The following is a 20018-nucleotide window of genomic DNA, read 5'->3' on the forward strand; positions in this document are numbered from 1 at the left end:
GGCTAACTAGCCCAGAAGTGTCTCTTGTGCGTGACCCTGTTTTGAAACACCCTCAAGGGAGCAAGGTGACAGCAACTGGGAAAAGCAGCTGGTGGCCACTGGGAAGGAGATGTGAAACTGCTCACAAAGTGGGAACTCTTGACCCCAGGGAGGCCGGAGTGTCGCAACCCCCCTGCCCCCCGTCAGCTCCTTACTGTGGCGGTCGATGTCAGGCGGCGGGAGATGATGGGGCACTGGTCGGTGGCGGTGACGATCAGGGTGTAGCGCCCGTGGCTGATCTCGTAGTCCAGCTCCTTCACCGTGCGGATCTCCCCCTGCAAGGACAGGGGAGAGCAGCTGGGAGTGAAGGGAGCGGGACAGGGACACGTCTGGAATGGGGCCGGCATCCGTACTGACCGTGGCGTTGTCAATGTGGAAGGTACCCAAGATGTTGCCTTCGGTGATGGCGTAGGCCACCGTGCCATTGGGTCCCTCATCCTGATCCAGGGCCTGCACGGTGACCAGGGTGGCATTGAGTGTGGAGGGACCTTCGTCGAGGGTCACCTCGTAGAGCTGCTGCCGGAAGGCGGGAGCGTTGTCGTTCTCGTCCAGGACGGTGACGTACACCATGGTGGTGGCCTGTGGGACACGGGACATGGAGTTAAGCCCTGTTGGAGGCATTTTCTGGGAAATCTCTGGAGGTGGCTGGATCTGTCAAGGTCAATGACCAGCATGGGCTCAGCACTGCCAAGAGACACAAATGAGAGTGCAGGGCTCCAAATGAAATGAGCCGTGGCTTCAGACGCACTTCCAGGTAACGGTTGGGTACAGAGATAAATGTGCGGAGATTAAATCACACCCTTTTTCCCAAGCAAAGTGTGTCTCTAGGGGATCCCTCCTCTTTTCACGGTTTACCATTGCTGGCAGCACCAGGGAGCAGCCCATGGCACTGGGAAAAGCAGACCTTGAACCGCTCTGTGCCTCCCTTTGGAGGAGGCGCATGTGAGTCCTTGTCTTGCCACTGGGGAATTGTTACTACAACAATAGTTATGGTATATATGGATGGAAAATACAATATACATGAATGGAAAATACCTGGAGACAATGCTGCCATGGCTCAGGGGAGGAACAAAACCAAGCATCTTGGACACCCAGACTGACCTTCCATGGTCCCACCATCTCCCTGCTGACCACATCATCAGTGCCTGTCAGGCTCGGCTGGATTGGAGCCTCTTCCCTCTGTCCCTGGCCCTGCACGGGCACCTGGATGTCCTGGCTGTCTTATGGGAGCATCACCCCACCTGGGGATGGGGAAGTGACAGTGGCACCCCACTCAGCACAAGGGCTCAGCACAGAGGTGGGGGCTTGGGGCAATAAACCTTTTCCTTGGGGTGTCTGGGCTTCACACCTGCACCTTCCCCCAGCAACAAATCTCTTCCAGCCAGCCAAGGGTTATGTTTTTGGCAGGAGCATCACAGCCGTGTTTGCTGTAAAAGCCACAATGCCACACGGTAATTAGGTACTTTTCTATTTCCCCCGCACACTCCCGACTCCTGGGCAGGCAAGCAGCAAAGTTTCCTGCGGCTTGCAAAACCCCACGTGTCCCGGGCTCCACTTTCCAGGGAAGGCTGATGGAAACGAGGCAGCTCTCAGCTGCAGCTAGAGGTTTCGTTGATGCCTTTGGAATTCGAAGAGAAGCTCCAGGAGGAATTTCGTGTCAGACCACGGGGCTGCTTTGCTATTTCAGGGCAGAGTGTAAATGGGCTGTAGGAGGGGGATGCTTTGCTCCCATTTTTTTTTGGGGGGGGGGGGGATATGCTCCATTCCCTTTTCCAAGTCGGCATTGCTCGGAGTAACCCTTCCCTGTACCAGCCGCTCGTTTATCCCAGGAGAGGTTCTGCCTCCTTAATCCTCACAAACAAGGGGAAAACAGTAATTGCGAGCGAAGTTACGACTCGGCCCAAGGAATCAGCACCCGCGAGCCCCTTGGCCCAGCGAGCATCCCCCAAAAACGCACTCAGGGGGACCAGCTGGCTCTAGGTGAGGCCGTAAGGGAAGAAACCCAGCAGAGGCACCCAGTGCCCGAAGAGGAGGGGTCCGAAGGCATCGCCACCCGCGGGTGCTCCCTGCAGCCTCTCACCTCCGGGGGGTGCTCGCTGTTCTCTGCAGCGCGAATCGCGATGAAATTTCCTGTGTGTGTGTGTGTGTCTGTGTGTCTGTGTGTGTGTGAGTCCGGCTGTCGCGGCGGGGCTGCTCAGAGGGTGCGGTGGCTCGGCAGAGGCCACCTCTCCGCGGTCCCCCCGCCACCATGGGGACAGCGTCCCCCCGAAGCGGGCTGCTCCTGGCTGCGCTCTGCCTGCTGGCTTCCCACGGTAAGCTCCAGCTCGCTTTCCTCTCCTCCCTGCCCGGAGAAACTCTCCTCACTGGGGCACCCGTGCTCGCCTGCCCGGGGCTGAGCTCCGGCACAAGGAATCGGGTGTTTGTGGCGATGTTTGCGCTCCTCCCCTGTGATTTTGGGGTGTGCGTGTGGGGGGATCAAGCCGGTGTTTCACACGGTGCTGGTTGTTCTGGGGTAAAAAAGGGGCCGCAGGGGAACCGCCGTTCTAGAACTCCGAGAGTGTTTTTTTTTTCTTTCTTCCTCTGCTTTGATCTAACATGCGTGGGAGCAAAGCAGCCCCCTGTCCCCGCCAGCCTCCCGCTGGAGACCCCGGGCTGGAAAAGCTGCTCCGTTCCCGCACGACGCTTTTCCCTGGCACGGTGGGGGTCCCCGGCTGTGCCACGGTGAGAAGACCCCTTCCAGCAGCCCTGGCGGAGCGGAGAGAGGGGATTTGCGAGAGCAGCCCTCTCTGAGGATGCTGCGCTCCGCCGGGATGTGCCGGGCAGCTGCTCCGGGTGGGCAACCAGCCGTGGCCAGGGCCACGGGGAGCGGCTGCAGAGCTCCCCTTCCCCGGAGGGAGCGCTCCCCAGCGCTTGGAGCTCGCTGGCTGCTTATCAGGGGGATGCTTTGGGAGGGGGCTGCTTCATGCCTGACTCCGCACCAGCCCTGGCATGCAGCGTTTTCCTTCGGGAGTCCGGGTCCAGGCAGTGGAACAGGGGCGGTGGCATTAAAACCGCGGTTCCACTCTGGACGACGACTCAGAGAAGGAAGCTGGGAAGGACCGTGATCCCTCCCTGCCCTGCGCAGGCGGAGGATGAGCATCGGGCTTGGCTTCACCCTCTCTCCCGGGACAGAGTGAGTGCCTCCACGACTTCTGCCAGTGCATCTCCAGGAAGAAGAAGATGCCCAAAGATGCCCCAAGAGGTCCCTTCCCTTCTCCTCTGGTACAGCAAGGCTTGAACCACGTTTTGCTTCTCATCCGAGTCTCGGCATCAGGGAGCAATTCCCAGCATCTCCACAGGGATTTGAAAGATTTCATTTATGCATCTGGGGTGCTGGGACTGAGCTTCAGGCCTTCTGCAATGCAACAAGCTTGGATGCTGATGTTGAACGTGAGGCTGCTGCCAGAGGAACTGAGCTTTGCGCAACCCCACGCCTGCCAAAACTTTCTGAACCCCCGGCTAATTTTAGCAGGGATTGATGGAGAAGTAGCCCTTGGAGACATCCAGCTTGGGGATGCTGGCAGCAAGGTGGATGTGGAAGTGGCAGCAAGGTGGAAGAGGCTCCTCTTCACCTAAAGGATGGCAGCTGAGCTGGGCTTTCTAAAATCTCATCCCAAAAGTGCTGTTGCTGATCCAGGGCTGTGCTGGGAGAGGAGCAAGGCAGGACCTCCCGAGGCTGCTCCCTCTGCTGCCTGGATGATGGGTACCCCCACTGCTGGAAAAGCCATTTGGCCCCTGGGGTGCAGGAGATGAGGGCTGTTAACATGTCTCAGGCATCTTCAGCAAGTTTTTTCTCTCCTCTTTCTCTCCTGCTCGAGGTGCTTCTGCAGAGCCACGGAGGCCCCTGCACATCTCACCTGGCTGATAACTCTGGGGCATAATCACAGCTCAGTGATGATGGGGCTTGGGGCACTTTGATGTGAAGAGGGGGAAAGCAGAGCTCCTTGCTCCACCTCTGTCTCCAGCAGCCCCTCCCCTGCAGCAGGTGAGCCCCTCCAAAGGCTCCATCCCCCTGATCCCTGCAGATTTTCTCAGAGTGGAAAGAAGCGGCCTGATGTGGAAATCACTTCTGTCAAGCACAGGAGTGCAGAGCAAACACCTGCTTGCCAGGGCTGGGGACCAAACACAGGAGAAGCAGCCAGGAGAGGCTCTTGGTCACTGACCCAGAATTTGGTGTGAGGTCCTGATTTATTTAAGCTGTTGGTTGGCCAAGCAGCACAGGTCAGGTTTCTGCACTTTTTTGTGTTTCTGTTTTGTCTGAAAGCAGAGCTCCCAGGTGTCAAGAGAGTGATGCCAGCACTGGGATGTACCAACACTGCACTGGGCTCTGCGCCGCACCGGTGCAACGCCACCGGTTGGAGATGAAGTTACTGAGGTGCCAAAGAGGAAAAGGGGCACTTTTGGCACCTGCTTGAGGCCTCCTCTGCCTTTACCAGATGGTGACAAGACAACAACTCTCAGCTCAGCCCTCAACTGGTCCAACCAGCTGGAGATGCACAGAGATGGGCATCTGGCTTTATTTTGGCACTTGGCAGCAGCTCTGACTTCAAAGGGAATGGTTTGACTGGGGTGTGGAAAGAGCCAAGCCTGGGTTCTGGGCACGGAGAAAGCCCAGGAGATTAAAGATCCATGGGCTTTAGTATAAAGACACCACCAGAAGATGTTTCCTCTGGGCTCCATCTGGCATCCAGCACGTGTTTGAAACCTGGGTACATCTTGGGGAGGGAGCACCAAGGGCCCTGGCACCGCTCTGGGCTGTCCCGTGCCCTGCCAGCTGCTTTCTCCCCCGCTCCGTGGCTTTCGAGAGCCTTCCCCCGCTGCGGAGAAGGAAGGGAAGCCTGTAATGCCGAAGGTTGCACACATGGTAACCTCTGCCCCTCCCCGAAAGCGTGGGCTGTGCTGACTTTCCATCCAGACGGTTCCCATCAAGCTCCGGAGGTGGAGGCTGGACGCTTCAGCAAGGCAGCGCTTCGCAGCCTGTGCGGGGATGAGCGGGACGGCCCTACTTCACTTGAGGGGGGCGTGTGGAAAACAAAAGGCTCCTGCAGATACTTTTGGAAGGTGTTGGAAGTGTGGCTTCCTCCAATAGAGCCCTGGCTTCCCTTCCTGTGGCTCCCAGGAGAGCCCCGATGTGAATGGGGCACTTCCCCTCCGTGGCAGGTATCGAGAAACGTATCTGAGGTGCCTTTTGTGCTCAGTGCTTTGGCAAGGAGGTGGGGGACCTGCTCTGCCAGAACCCATCCAGCCTGGCTGTGGAGCAGCACCCAAGGGTGAGGAGAAGTCAGGGCTTGCCAAGGAGACTGAACGAGGCAGCGCCGAGCTCAGGCCACGCGAACCTCTGGCCCGGGGCAGCTCCGAGCTGCTGCACCTGCTGTGGGGAGCAGGAAGCAATTAGCCAGAGTGGCCAGGCAAAGGTCACACCATCCCTGGCTCTGGGGACTCCTTGGCACTGTGGGCTCCAGAGCAGGGAGTGAAGTGGGGCCGATCTCCTTCCCAAAGGCTCCATCTCCCTGCAGAGCACCCTCGGGCAGGGGCGCAGGGGCTTCGCGGCTGCTCTTGCAGCATCGTGTCAGAGATAACCACAGCGGGGGGAAGGCACTTTTTTGGTTTCACTCTCTCCAGCAGAGCAGGTGACACGGTGACTCCACTGCCAGGACGCTCTGGGGGTGGCCCAGCAGTGTGGAGCCCCTGGGCTGGCTGGATGCTTGGGCAGGCACATCACACCCCCGATTGACGCCCTCTCGACAGAGCAAGCGAGAAACCTCAAAGCGAAACGTGGTGGAGATAATGGCACAACAGGATGTTACCAAAATAAAAAAAAAAAAAAAACAAACCAAAAAGAAGCAACAAACCCATCCCGCCCTTATAACATCTTCTCTGCTGCAAACCAGCCCCAGAAACCTCTTTTCCACTGTAATTCAAAGTAAATAAACCCGGAATCTGCTTTTTCTACAGCTTTTGAAGTGACGTAAGCACTTCTGCAAACGTGAAGGAGGGGCAGGGCCAGAGCAGCAAAACCTCTCCTGTCTTGGCACTTTTCCCTCTGCTCATGCACAGCTCCCCTTGCCCAGCAGTTCCCCCCACCCATGTGCTGGGGATGCCACGGTGTGCCCCTTGCTCCCGCTTCTGCCACGCCTCCTGCCCACGTTCCAGAATTCCTTTCTGAAAATTGTTATCGTTTTCCAGAAGTTCCTCGCTGTCAGCATCAGCCAGTTCCCCCTTTTCCTCCCTGGGGGCTGAAAAACAAGGAGGGTGGGACCTGCTCCCCGCCTCATCTGGGGGAGAAGGGGGGCCACTGCTCCTCCTAGAACTTTTCTGTTTGTTTTTGCTCCTTTTTATTTTTTTTTCCCCTTGCAGCTGGCCCAGCAGTGCTTGTGTTTCCTCCTTCACAAGCCATAACCCCTCTGCCTTGCTTCTCCTCTCGTCCTCCTTTGCCTCCCTGCCCCACACCTCTGCTGGCCCCAGAGAAGCTTCTTCCTCCCTGACGCTGATGCTTAACCGTATTTCAAGCGTGTCTCTCCTGCAGAGTTGATTTCCAGGGTGAAGTTGTGCTCCCACCCTGGCTACAAAATCCTGGAATGATCTGGGTTAGAAGGGAGTTAAAAACCATGTAGTTTCAACACTTTCTACTACTTCAGGTTGTTCAGAGCACTCTCCAACTTGGCCTTGGACACTTCCCGGGATGGGGCAGCCACAGCTTCTCTGGGCAACCTGTGCCAGGTTGCTTTGCCGGCACTGGTGGTGGGTTTGCAGTTTGCAAGCTGAGGGTAGAGCCAGGCTCTGACTCGGTACCTTCTCCCTGGCAGGAGGGGCAGCAGCTTTCCTGATCAGCACCCCGTACTCGCTCTGCGTCTGCCCCGAGGGCCAGAACGTCACCCTGACCTGCCGGATCAGTGGCCCGCTGGCTGAGCGCCACGACCTGCTCTACAAAACCTGGTACTTCAGCAGCACCGGCGACCAGAGCTGCTCCGACAAGAGACACATCCGCAACGTCACCGACAGGGAGCTGCACCACGACCTCAGCAGGCACCACGAGCTGCCGGGCAACGGCTCCCAAAAATCCCCCCTTGGGCGGCAGAGCGGCCACCACGGTGTGGAGTTTGTCCCTGACCACCACGGCGCCTTCCACATCGTGGTGATGAACCTGACGCTGCAGGACAGTGGGAATTACTGCTGCTACGCCGTGGAGGTCAGGAGGGAAGGCCACGGCAAGCCCCACACCATGCAGGTGGCTCACGGCTTCGTGGAGCTGCAGATCCAGAGAGGTGAGGGGGGAAAAGGAGCCCCTGGCAGCCCTGCATCCGTGCCAGGGCACAGTGCCAGGGAAGGGGAGGTGGGGGATGCAGCGCTGGGGATGGGGAGGCAGTGTGTGCTGATGCTGGAAGTGCAGGGCATGTTCCAGAAGTCAAGGGGCAGCAGATGTTGAAGGTTTGAATTAGGGCTAGAGAGCAGCAGAACATTAAAAAAAAAAAGAAAAGAAGAAAAAAGAATTCTTAATAACTCGAGAGGCTGGAATGCAATAAAATCCATGGTACATAGTTTCACTGATCTTCTTCAACCTCCTTCTGGCAGAGAGAAAAACAAGCCTCAACTTAAAAGGAGCTGGCTGGTGGTGCAAGCCCCAGTGAGGGCTCACAGATAACCTTGGGACAGCAGCCCAGTGGGAGAGGCATGAGGGAGGGGAAAGGCATCTCCTGGCCTTGATTTGCAGCATTAGATAGCTTTTCTTTTAGACTGAAAAAAAGGAAGCTGCATGGTCAGGGATGGGCCCTGCTGCCGTGGAGAAAGGGGGTCTTGCAGCAGGGATCTGGGTGAACACTTCCCAGGATTAAACTCCTGCTTTGGGCTGCTCTGGGATGACATTCTCAATACCAGGGAGAAAAGGCAAGGACAGCCAGCAGGTTGGGGGGTTCTGTGGGACCTGAGTGAATCCTAAACTTTTCTGTTCTCTTCTGCAGGCAAAGGAGGGCTTCAAAACTGCACATTTCACACTGCCACCGGCAAAGGTAAAGGGAAAATCCCCTCTTTCCAATGTGCTGCTCACCATCCTGGCCCATGTATTCCCTAGGGACCACTGCCAACCCACCAGTGCCCACGTGCAGCCTCGCAGCAGGGTGGCTTCCAGTGCTGCTCCAGCAGGGTGTGCATGACAGGCACATCCCCAGGCTAAGGAGAGCCTTCTTTAGCCCATCACCTGGACATGATGGTCCTGAAGCCCATGGGGATCATTCACCCTGCTGTTCTAAAGCACCTGAGCCCCCTCCCCAAACAGGGATTTGGCTGCCATGCACAGATGGGAAGGGACAGGAAGGTAAAGAGCTGCAGGAACCCCTTGCTACACCCTGAGCCTGGGTCACCTCTGCCTCGAGCAGGGGAAACCCAAACCTTGCTTGAGTGCTCAGACAATGTGGGGCTCCCCCAGAGCTGTGTCTAGACATGGAGATGCCCACACTTCACTGTGCAGCTGGTTTCTTGCTGGGTCCCTCTCTCTATCCCCCTTTGCTGGCTCCTAAATGGGCAGATTTGGCTAAAATTACCTTGCAGCATGCCCAGACAAGGGAAGCAGCTCCTGGTCCCCAATGAGCTGTGCTTTCTTGTCCCTAACCCTCAGTCTCAAGTGCTGAGACACCCTGCCCTGTCAGAAAAAAAGAGAAAAACATCCCCTCCTAAAACACAGACCCATGGGGCAAGAAGCTGCTTCCTCAGATGGAGATGCAGGAGAGGAGCTGAACCTGCCCTTGATTTAAGGAGTCTCACTGTCAGCCATCCCACAGGGGCCTTGGTGGCCACAGATGTGCCTGCAGGCTGCCAGCCTTTCTGGGAGCCTCTGTGGGTGACATTCTCCAGGGGCACATTAATTAGCAGAGGCTGGGGGTAACAAGCCCTTTGATGCCCGAGCACTTTGAGGCTGGCAGTGGGTTGGGAGTCAGCGCTCCAAAGTTGCTGGGAGCCTTTATCCAGGCTTCTCTCCTCATATCTAGAAGACCAAAACCCTTGGGATGTCCTGCAGCAGTGAAGGACTTTGGTGAGGGTTCTAACAGGATGCCTCAGAGCTTATCTCCACAGCTGGCAACGCTTCCCAGTGTGAATACCGCGTGTGCATCAGCTCTGAGGCAACACGGGCTTGATGATCTTGATAAACCTGATGATGGACTTGACAAGCAATCCTGTAATTTTGGCTGGGGGAAGCCAAGGAAAGGGAAGGCGATGGGGAGCGTTCACCTCTGCTCTCTTCTGTTGCAGATATCACGTCCGCCGCGCTGGCCACGGGCGCCTGCATTGCGGGCATCCTCTGCCTGCCCCTCATCCTGCTCCTCATTTACAAGCAGAGACAAGCTGCCAGCAGCAGACGTATGTACCGGGACACCCAGCTCATCTCCCAGCTCATCTGCAGCAGCCTGGCAAGGCTGGATGGGATGTGCCCCACGGGGATCGGCTGCTCCGGCTGCCCCAAGTCCCACAGGCCTGGTGGGAGGTGGAGGGCCCTGCCAGGTGCCTCCTGCAGAGCTGTCCTGGGAAGGGCCAGGCATGCCTGCAGGCTGCTGGTGAGGAGGGTGGGACAGGAGGGCACTGAGACTGTGAGGATGCTCCCTGCTGAGCCCTTTGCTCCACATCCACCATGACAGACATCTCATTTTCTCATCCCTCCCTTCCACTGCAATACCTGAAATAGAACCTTTCCCTTCTACGTGACTGCAAAACATTATTTGCACTTTTCCTCACCCTCTTCTTTAAAAAAGACTCCTGACATGTCTATGGCCATAGGACTGCAGCAAGCCAGGTCTCCCCTCTGCTGCCCCCGGCCTGGAATCCCAGGCTGAGCTTGGCTCCAGAGATTTCGGTAATTAAGCTCCTGCCCGTGCTTGGCTCCCGGAGATTTCGGTAATTAAGCGGAAAGGGGCACCACCTCAACTGGCAGAGCCATTTCATCAGCCCTTGGGCAAGCGGGGGCCCCGTGGTTTTCCTCTCCCAGCTCGGTGGGCGGCTCTGCGGCTCCGAGGAGACCTTTGGAGAAGTGGCTTTTGCAGCAGCAGCGGGCACGGTGCCAGCCACCAGAATGGGAACTGTGCTCTCCACACATCCCCCTCAGGCACCCACCTAGCAGTGGCTGGGCTGCAGCTCCCACCTCCATCACCTGGATGCTGCTTCACCCCAGAGGGCAGTCAGAATCCAGGGGGGTTTGCCCTGCCAGGGGTCACGGAGCAGGTTATTTCCACACAGCACTTTTCTTAGGCACAGTTTGGGCCAGAACTCGAGCATCTCAGCTCAGGCAGGCAGGCAGAGCCCAGTAAGGTGGGCTGTGGGATCTGCTGGGGCAAAGGAGGCGAGGGAATGCCTAGCACGGTGCTACCAAGTGCCAGGTGGTGTTTGCAGAGCCCCAGGATGGTGCCACAGCTGGGTGGTGGCATCTGGGCACGAGTGGGGCTGGACTGCAGCTGCACCTCACTTCACCCCATGCCTGCAGAGGTGCCTCTTCCCCTTCTTTGGATCCTGTGGTCTCAGTCTGGGAGGAAGCTGGGCTGGGGAGTGGACGAGGTGGGAGAGGGCAGGGATGCAGGGAAGGAGGTTTGGGAGCAAAGCAGAGGCCTGAAGAAGAGGGTGAGGGAGGGAGCAGTGCAAAGGGAGAGGAGGAATTGGAGGTGGATAAGGCACCAGAACACAGCACTGGCAGTGGCTCTGGGCCTTGTGCTGCCAGCACTCACCCCAAACATTTTGTCTTTGGCAGGTGCCCACGAGCTTGTCAGGATGGATAGGTAAGGAAAGCCACGTGCTCCCAGCTCCTCACACGCCCTTGCAGCCTGCATCCCACACCCTGCAAAGGTCTTGTCCTTTCCTCTTTCCCCTTGAAGCCAGGACATATCCCAGCAGAGTGTCACCCACGCCCTGAGTCCTTTCCCTTTCTGGGAAATCACCGTTTCTCTTCCCTCTCTCCATGTGGGAAGTGCCTCCTTCCGTTTTTCAGGGGCTTGTGTCTCCCTGCACTCAGAGTTTAGCCTGGAACCACTTTGGCTAAACTTTCCCTGTGCACTGGGCTCCCCTTTGGCTCTCAGCTGAAGTGGTGCCACCTTCTCAGGAGCTGCTCCCTGAACCTTCTCCCTGCCCTGCTTCCCTGTTCCCAATGCTCAGCCAAACCCCTGGGGATAAAAAAGGGCTCCAGAAATAAAAACCCCAACTCGTCTCTTGTGCCACAGCAGCGCCCAGGGCATTGAAAACCCCGTGTTCGAGGCGGTGCCGTCGGCCAGCGCGGAGCCACGGCCCCGGCCCCAGCTCTCCTACGTGGCCAGCAGGCTGCCCTCGGAGTCCGGCCGGCATCTGCTCTCGGAGCCCAACACCCCCCTGTCCCCCCCTGGGCCTGGGGACTGCTTCTTCCCAACCCTGGGTGAGTGCTGAGCCCCTCTGGGGACACCGGGAGAGGTGGGGAGGAAAGAAGAAAGGGGGGGGTTAAATATCAGCAGTAAACCTGGTGTGGTGTGGGACATCAAATCCCATGGCTTAAAAGATGGCAAGGACCTAAACCCTCTGTTTTCCATGCAAAAATAGAGTTCAGCCACTTCCTGAATAATATCCCTTCAGCTGCAAGCTGGATTAATATTCCCTGGTCTGCCCTTTTCCAGATCCTGTTCCTGACTCACCAAATTCCTTGAAAGCCTAAAGACCCCAGAGGAAACCACATCCTGAAGACCATGCCAGGCTCACCAAGACAAGAGCCCCGGGAGGGTGGCAGGGCCAGGGCCAGCAATGCCGTAAAAAGTGAAGCTGTGTGCAGGATCCCTGCCCTTGTCTCCCATCCTACCACTGCTCTGGAACTGGAAGTGAACTTCTCTTGCTCAGATTTCGATCTTTAACTACCTGTTTCCATGGAGAAGTGCGTGGCTCTGTACTGCTCACATTTTACAGACTAGCTGGAAATTGAGGATGTGGGGATGGAAGGACATCCTGCACCTGCAGGCTTCCCTGAGGATTAACTTATTGCCAGGCTCTAAGCTCTGCAACATCAACACGCCTCTGGATCCCTGACTGAACATCCTCTCTGGGAGTGGATGGTAAAATACTTTATTCAGCGTGGAACAAAACAGGATCACCAGCCAACCTTGTACTACCTTTTTCTTTGCAAAACAGGAAGGGGAGAGGCGCCCTGCTGCCACCATAGCCCTCTTTCCTTACCAGCCTTTTGAAATGGCCATGGACTTGTGATGCTGCTGCCTTTTCAGCAGGACACATGTTGGGAGGAGCCTTATTTCTGCTGCAGTTTTATCCTTGGCTTGGGATCAGGGCAATTTATCTTTCTGTTTGTTTCATTATCAGTGCTGATTAAAAGGGAAAAAAGGATGTTTATGGTTTTAATTTGGTTTTTTTTTTGTTTTGTTTTTTAAATGCTTGTCAATCAGGAAGTTCATCTGAAGGGTGTTGGAGGATGTTCCTGTGAGGTGGCCGAGAGCCCCCATGGAGAGGCGGAGGCATGGGGGGACACAGTGGGAAATGCTAGGGATGGCTTCCCCCTGCCCTCCTGGGGCCACTGTGAGAGGACTCTGATGCCCTGAGTGGTGCTCTTGCAGCATCTGGACCCAGCCTCTGGCATTGCTGATCCAAAAGAAACTACGGCTCCTGCGTGACTCAGCCCCGGTGATGATATCAGACCTTGCGGCAGCTGTTGTTACTCAGAGTGTGTTCGGTTGTTGTTGTTGTTTTTTTTTTTTACTCTTGTTTCTCTTTCTGTTGTAGGGTGGGTAAAAAAATGGGCCACGAGACAAACATAAACATTAGTCATAGCAAAACAGAGTCAGACCTGAGCAACCAGGCAGTGTGGCCAGGCGGAGCATCCCTGGCAGCACGTGAATTTCCACACTACATGGCTGGGGGAACAGCATTTGCCTCTGGAATGGGCTGAGGACACCCCAGGCTGCTTCAGGATTTGATTAATCCAGCGTTGGCTTCAGCAGGGGCACCCTCGAGGTGGTTCAGGGGTGAAGGAGAAGCCAGCCCCGCCCCGTGTACCACGGATGGAGCTTCCTGAGAACAGGACTCGTGCTTTATTGTCACCCATGGCTCAGCCCCTTCCCGGCTTTGCTGGGGAATCCAGCACCTGGTGCCTCCAGCACTTCCTTCTCCCTGTCCCAGCAGCTCCAGCTGGAAAGGCACGCCAGGGTTTTGCCTGCCTGCAGGTCTTAACGGCTTTGAAACCCTCTCCAAGCCGCCCTGTTCCCTAACGAAGCCACTGTTGGATGACAGAACAAGGCTTTGTTGGAAACAGGTTTTGCTCTGTCCGGCAGGAACCCCATTTTTTGGGATACCTGGTGCTGCAGGCAGAGCTAAGCTCTCTGCCAGAGGCTCTGGCGTGGCATGTTGGGACACTGAGTGGCGTCAGTTTTCCCTCCAGAAGGAAAACTAAAGACTTCTAGGAGAGAGAAGAAATGGCTTCCCAGGCTTCCACACGTTCTGGAGCAAGAGACCTGGCACAGGGGTGCTGGGCCCCCACCTTGGTCCCCATTGCCATGGAGAAGATGCTCCTGGTGAAGGTGACCCACCCCAAGATCAACATTTGGGCAGTGAGGATCCACCCTGCCTTGCTCCTGCAATTCCCACACACCTTCCAGTTGCAGCTCACCAGCCTGTGAAGCTTTTTTTTCCCCTTCAATGCTTTTTTTACAAAAATATTTTTCTTTTATCAGCAGCATTTTATCCTTCTGTTCCCACATTTCCAGCTCCCAAGAGATTCCTCTTGGCCAGTCTTCCCTGCTCCCGTGCTGCCCTGGGTATCCCAGATCACCACTTCCAAGTGAGGACTTCCCAGTCCTCTCTCAGCTCTGTCTCCTCTGCCTCTCCCATGCAGAGAAGGCCAAACCTCAAAACCCATGGATAGATGTACAAATTGCGAGCAATCCTCCTCTTTTGTGCATTGTTGCATCAGCCTGGAGCTCCTTGTGAAAGAGGAGTTCCTGGCAGGCAGCAGGCCCCTGACAGACATCATTTCCCCACCCAGGCATGAGGCCAGCGGGCACCCAGCAACACGCCAGACAGCCTTTCACAAGACCTGGGTGTCCTCAAGCTCTGCAAAGGGCCAAAACTCTTCTCTCCGCTCAGGAACTGGGTCACTGGGCACTTTGTGCCTCTGGGATTTGGGTTGTGGCTGCTGGCAGAACGTGTGCTGGTGACATGGTGGGCACACAGCAGAGCCTCTGGGGACAGGCAGGGCTGCTGGGACAGCGGGAAGCAATAGACTGTGCCACTTGTCCTCGCTGGCACCGGGAAGGGAAGAGGCCACTGCCATGGCAACGGGATTTGCCAGCTCAGCACATGGCATTCCTCAGCACGCCAGCATCAGCGATGCTCCCACAGCGACGGGGACAAGGAGGAGCTGGTGGCATCGTGTGCTGCCTTCTCTCGTTTTGGGGGAAGAGGCTAACCTAGGTTTAAGCCTCAGTGACAACACAACTAATGCAAAAGGTGGTGATGCAGAAGCTGGAGCATGAACCGGCCGGGAGGGAGGAGCTGAGAGTGCAAAGCCCGAAGTGAGAATCACAGACACAGTTTGCACTGCTGGCTGTGACCTGTTTCATCAAAATGTAGAGCAGGGCTTTGCAGGCAGAGCTCTGTTGGCGGAGCAGAGAGATGGTGAGAGATAGCAGGTGGAGCTGGGGGACAGGAAGCATGGCAGTGTCACGAGAGGTGAGCCCATCTCACCGCCTGTGCACGCGGGTGCTCGCTCACCGCTCTGCAGAGACGCGGGGTGAGAAGGGACTCAGAGCTGGAAAATGCCCCACGTGGTATTTGCTCTTTTGACTCTCCCATGCCAGAGTCACCCTCAGAGGGACAAACAACGAACCAAGTGGCCAGAGAGTCACCTCCCCAGACCGTGGCATCTCGTATCAACCCCCTTTCACTTTGAAGCCATGGCCCCTTGTCCTGACACTCCAGGCCCTTGCCAAAATCACCAGAGCTCTTCTCATTGACCAGGACCACAGTGGACATCAATGGTGAACAGAACTGCAGTGGAGATGCTGCTCCAGCTGCTCCCAGTGCTGAGATGGGTGGGCAACATCTGGAGCCCTCCCAGACCCCTGAGAGCCTGCTGTGGCAGCAGCAGCCAGCACCTTCCCTTAGGGATGCTCATACTATTTTGCATTTGGAGATGGGAGATAAGGCCTGCTGAACACTGTGAGGGAGGGCCCTGCAGGACCAGGCATCGAAGGAGACTCTGAACCAAATCTGTGCGCAGCAGGTCTGGACCCCGAGCCTCCAAAACGTCACACCCTGTTCCTTTTCCTCCCCTCTCATGCTGGCTCAATGCCCACAGCGCTGCCCAGCCCCGTCCTGCCCCCGAAGGGCCCATTTTGGTGGCTCACCGACAGGGAGGGGGTGCCCTCGTCCTCCACGGTGACCACGAGGCTGTAGAAGCTCTGGCGCTCGCGGTCCGGCGGGGAGGGCCGGGTGGCGATCTCGCCGGTGATACGGTCCATGCGGAAGGTCAGGTCCTCGTTCCCTCGCGTGATGTAGTAGGAGAGGACGCTGTTGAGGCCGATGTCGCGGTCGGTGGCGCGCACCTGGGCCACCGCCGTGCCGCCGCCGACGTTCTGCGGGGCGAGCAGCAGAGGTACACGGCGTAAATCCCACGAGCCTCATCACATATAAAATACCTAATTAATAATGGAATTCTAATATGGAGAGGCCACTGACGCGCTTGAGGCTCCAAACTCGCTGCCCCAGCACCCAGCAGCTCAGCAGAAAGCTGCACATTATGTCTTATCTAGTCTGGCACAGCCTGGAAGAGCATAAAACCCACAGGGTGTGCAAAGGTGAAGGCTGTGTAATGGACCCAGAGCTTGGCTAATTATTTTTGGATAGTCCCATTATGGGGAAAATCAAAACAGAAATTCTGTTCTTCAGCCTGCTCTGAACATGCATTAAATAGATAAGAAAACCTTAACAGGGCAATATCCTTAATGCTAGGCTATAAATCATGAGCAGCAGTTCCTCATGGCTAAGTGGCACTGGCTATTACTCATATTTCATTTTTCATCACCAAATTGAGAATCCCCCCCTGCCTCAGTCCAGGAATTAAACTGTCAGGAAATAAGTTGTCTTTTCTCATGCCTGATTGTGTTTTATTGCTTAATTATCTAGCCCTTGCTGAGCTGCTTCCTGAAAGCCATTCTTATTCTGCACAGCACAGCCTCTTGTGTCACTTTGGTGGCATTTCCATGGGTGTGTAGCCACTTCTCCTTCCGGCTGGTCCCTGCAGCCTCACGGGCCTGAGTTGCTTTTTCCCAACCCAAAACTAGGAGTACATCACCAGTCAGGGCTTTCAAGGGGTCACCAACCCTTGCATCACCCAAGGTGAGGATGGCAAGGGGTCACCGATCCTTAAATGACCCAAGGGTGAGGTTTGCAAGGGGATGCCGACCATCGAATGACCAGAGATGAGGTTTGCACGGGGTCAGCTAATGCTCAAATGACCCAAGGTGATGCTTGCAAGGGACAATCCGCTGTCCCCGCTTGCCTTGGGGTCAGACCTGTCCCTGGGAGGATGGAAGGAGAGGAGCTGGGTGCTCACCTCGCTGACGCTCACGTTGTAGCCAAAGGGGCTGTCGATGACAGGGGGGTTGTCATTGACATCCAGGACGTTCACTCGTAGAATGTGCTCCTTCCTCCGGGGAGGAACGCCGCCATCCGATGCTTGGATCTGCGGTGGGGGGGTGGATTTTCAAGGGGGAAAAAAGCTCTGTCTTGAAGCTGACAGCTCCAAGCAAACAGCCTCGGTGCTCAGACCAGAAGCCCAGGGGGCTAGGGGGGGTGGTTTGGTGCTGACCCGTAAGGTGTAGTGGTCCACCAGCTCCCGGTCCAGCGGCCGCGCCACAAACACCTCGCCGTAGGTGTTGTTGGTGGTACGGATCTCAAAAGCCCGGCCGATGTTCCCCGATGTCAGCGAGAAAGTCACCTGGAAACATTGCAGGGAATAAAAACCAGGGCAGGCAGAGTGATGCTGAGGAGGAAGAGGAGAAAGGAGACCCTACAAAATTAAATCCAGCATCCCCCCCTAAGATGTCTCAGCTTTGGAAAAAGTGCGATGTAGAGGGATCCACAGGTGTGCTGGCTTGTTGCAGACACCCCAAAGCAAACAGGGCCAACCCCCTGGCAGCTCCCATGCTGCTAGCAATTTTTGTTATTAAGGGTGATGGGACCTCATTAATGCTCGTCTGCAGGGTAATGAAAATAACAAATGTCAGAGAGCTTCCTGCTCAGCCCGCCAAGGACTTTGCTGCTGGCCTGCATGGCGGGAGAGGCCACAGCTGGTTTTCAGATTGCAGGGCTCCTTTTGACACTTGTCCCACAGAGCTCTCTGCCCCAGATAGCCCAAGGACGATGCTTTCCCCCTCCTGGCACTCACTTCACAACCCCACCAAAACCACTGGCGCTAACAACCAGAGTTTGCTCTCACAGGGAGCAGGGACACACAGGGAAGGGGTTGGGAGGATGCTGGCAGGGGGATTTCTCTGTCAGTGAAACATGACACACAGCCTCAAAGAAGTTGGAAGGGACAAGGATCATTAAGTCCACCTCCTGGCCCTGCACAAGAAAAGCCCAGGAATCACACCACGTGCCTGAGAGTATCATTCAAACATTTCCCTCCCTACCTGGCCGTTCCTGCCTGCATCTGGATCTCGGGCCAGGACCAGGGCCACCCTCTTGCCCACGGCGATGTCCTCAGCCACACTGACAGACGAGTCAGAGGTGATGTCGAACTGGGGGCTGTTGTCGTTCTCATCCAGGACCGTGATGGTCACCTGTGAGGGGGGCACAGGGCTCAGGGCATGGGGCAGACCCCTGCCCACCCAGCATCGACAGCCACCCTGGCACCCCAGCACGCCAACAACACACCACACCCCTCTGAGGTGCCAAAAGTGTGCCATCCATCCACCTGTGGGATTCAGACAGCTGCTTGAGCCCAGGAGCTGAAGTTACATCCCTGTCTGCAAAGGAGGAGGATGAAGAGGGATGCTTGGAGGCTGCAAAAACAGTGCAAGGCTGCTGCATCTCCCAAGCAGTGTGTTCTTTTTGTGGAACCTCCTCTGATTTCTATCCTCCAAGTAGCCAGGCACGGGGCAGCTCGGGCTGCTGCAGGGTGACCCTTTCCTGCTAAACTTTTCCCTAGCAGTGATTTCATCCATGCTCACAGCAGCAGGATTTGCTTTAAAGCTCAACGGGCACAAAGAAGGCAGAGCTGAGTGTGTTTAACTCAACCAGGGCAAGCTGGGTGTGGAGGAGGAGACCTGAGCTCCCTCCGGGAAAAAGGCACATGAGCACGAGATGCTTGAAGGGGACCCAGCTACCTTGGCCACAATTAGGCAGAGGAAATGCTCTCATCGAGTTTGCAATCAAAGTGCTGCAGGGCAACACAGAAATGAGAGAGGAAGAGCCTTTCTGTTCCCGGGGATTTATTTACGGGTGCCCCAAGCTCCCAGGTGCGGCCAGGCTGAATGCGACAACATCCCGGGAGGAAGCTGGGGAGCGAGTTGTGCGCCCTGGGGTGATTCAGTTATTGTTGCTGCTGAATTCAAAACACAGAGCCAGGAGCAGGGAGAGCTCATTCAGCCTCTGCGGCAGATCCGGCAGCTGCTGTCCCAAGTGCCGGAGCAGGGAGCTGGGATTCTGCTTGCCAGCAGCAGGGCGGCTCCTGGGGCTGCCCCACATCCTGGGGGTGGCACGGAGGCTGGTGCTGGTGGGACAGCGCTGGAGACCTCCACCCCAGTCCCTCCCTGCGGCTCAGTGTGGACCTTGGGAGGGATTCTGGTCCTCAGCACGACGGACACGCTTACCTTCTGTTGGAGGAAAGCAGATGGAGAAACAGAGGACACAAACAATGAGGAGTTAGTGAGGGATGAGGAAGTGTGGGTTAACCCTGCATCCTACCACAGCAGTGCCAGGGGTCATGGGTATCCCTCTGCAGCGATTGGGCAGCTCCACCTTTGGGGCATCCCTGTGTTTTTTTCTAGCTAAGGTTGGCGTGTCTGCCCCTCGTCCTGGGAGAGGTTCAGACAAGAGCACCGTGTGGAGAGCAGAGCCATCAGCACCCGTGGGCTGGCCCTGCACTCGGCAGAGAAATGCAAATCACCCCCTGCCTGGCTGCCTGTGAAACTGCTAAACATAACCCTCTGAAACATAAACCACTGTGGAGCATTTCAAGGCCCCTAAATTCACCTCCTTCAAAACTGTTTTAGCAGGTTTTCCCCCAGATTAGGGTTTCCCAACCCTGGAAGCTGGAGCAGAAGGCTCAGCTAGGACAGGCTGAGCCTGAGGTGGGAGAGGGAGGTGACCTGAGTTTGACAGTGGGGAAGCTGGGAGAAGCTACTCACCACTGTGGAGTCAATCTTCGGTCCTCCATCATCAGCCACCACTGTCATAGTGTAGAAATCCCCTTTCTCTCGGTCCACCTGGCCTTTGACCGTGATCACACCCTGCCAAGCACGAGCAACAGCTGTGTGGGCCACCAAAACCGAAGCTCACAGTGCCCAAGCAGGCCAGGAGGGACCACGCTGCGTCTGCTTACCGTGACCCCATTGATTTTGAAGAGGGAGAGCGCTTGGGGGTTGGTGTTGGGGTCAAACTTGTAGGTGATCTGGTTGAGGTTGTCGATGGAGCGAGCCTGGACACGGAGCACCTCAGAGCCCAGGGGGATGTTCTCCATGATCACGGCCTCGTAGCTGCTGTTGGAGAACTGCACGGCCTCGTCCAGCTCGTTCAGCAGGCTGACGTACACGCTGCAGAAGCCCTGGTTGTTGGGGGGCGCTTGGTCCGTGGCAGAGACATTCATCAGGTAGCTGGTTTTGGTCTCGTAGTCCAGGTACTCTATGGTCGTGATGAGGCCCGTGCTTTCGTCGATCTCGAACTTCCCTTCCGCGCCCGACACGATTTTGTAGCTCACCAGACCCCCTTTCCCTGGG

At 56.5% G+C, this 20018-nt stretch overlaps 2 protein-coding genes across 3 annotated transcripts in view; one reads left to right on the forward strand and one right to left on the reverse strand.

The window, feature by feature from the left end:
* The window catches only part of CDH23 (cadherin related 23), a 168580-nt gene that overhangs the window by 16934 nt on the left and 131628 nt on the right, over positions 1 to 20018 (reverse strand). Inside the window, exons 31-39 of the mRNA XM_058841359.1 lie at positions 19625 to 20013; positions 19431 to 19532; positions 18894 to 18896; positions 17712 to 17861; positions 16886 to 17014; positions 16631 to 16759; positions 15423 to 15650; positions 397 to 618; positions 195 to 314 (exon numbers count right to left, since the gene is read on the reverse strand). Coding sequence (XP_058697342.1) covers positions 195 to 314; positions 397 to 618; positions 15423 to 15650; positions 16631 to 16759; positions 16886 to 17014; positions 17712 to 17861; positions 18894 to 18896; positions 19431 to 19532; positions 19625 to 20013 — 1472 coding nt within the window. The remainder of the gene's footprint in view (positions 1 to 194; positions 315 to 396; positions 619 to 15422; positions 15651 to 16630; positions 16760 to 16885; positions 17015 to 17711; positions 17862 to 18893; positions 18897 to 19430; positions 19533 to 19624; positions 20014 to 20018) is intronic.
* VSIR (V-set immunoregulatory receptor) lies at positions 2162 to 12432 on the forward strand. 2 transcript variants are annotated; one of them, XM_058840900.1, is made up of 7 exons: positions 2162 to 2351; positions 6885 to 7343; positions 8037 to 8084; positions 9322 to 9429; positions 10805 to 10832; positions 11274 to 11458; positions 11694 to 12432. In XM_058840900.1, exons 1-7 carry the CDS (start codon positions 2288 to 2290, stop codon positions 11729 to 11731), a joined length of 930 nt encoding a protein of 309 aa, XP_058696883.1. In that variant the 5' UTR covers positions 2162 to 2287; the 3' UTR covers positions 11732 to 12432. The 2 variants fall into 2 exon arrangements, with proteins under 2 accessions (XP_058696883.1, XP_058696882.1); XM_058840899.1 differs by having other exon boundaries at positions 2164 to 2351; positions 11271 to 11458; positions 11694 to 12431.

Source organism: Poecile atricapillus, chromosome 6, assembly GCF_030490865.1.
Source record: "Poecile atricapillus isolate bPoeAtr1 chromosome 6, bPoeAtr1.hap1, whole genome shotgun sequence".
Taxonomy (NCBI): domain Eukaryota; kingdom Metazoa; phylum Chordata; class Aves; order Passeriformes; family Paridae; genus Poecile; species Poecile atricapillus.

What these genes read in the sequence shown, in the direction of transcription:
- VSIR (XM_058840899.1), top strand. Translation starts at nt 2,288, where the DNA reads ATGGGGACAGCGTCCCCCCGAAGCGGGCTGCTCCTGGCTGCGCTCTGC. An exon ending in ACAAGCTGCCAGCAGCAGAC is followed by an intron (nt 9,430 to 10,804) that starts GTATGTACCGGG and finishes TGTCTTTGGCAG; the next exon opens with GTGCCCACGAGCTTGTCAGG. An exon ending in GAGCTTGTCAGGATGGATAG is followed by an intron (nt 10,833 to 11,270) that starts GTAAGGAAAGCC and finishes CTTGTGCCACAG; the next exon opens with CAGCGCCCAGGGCATTGAAA.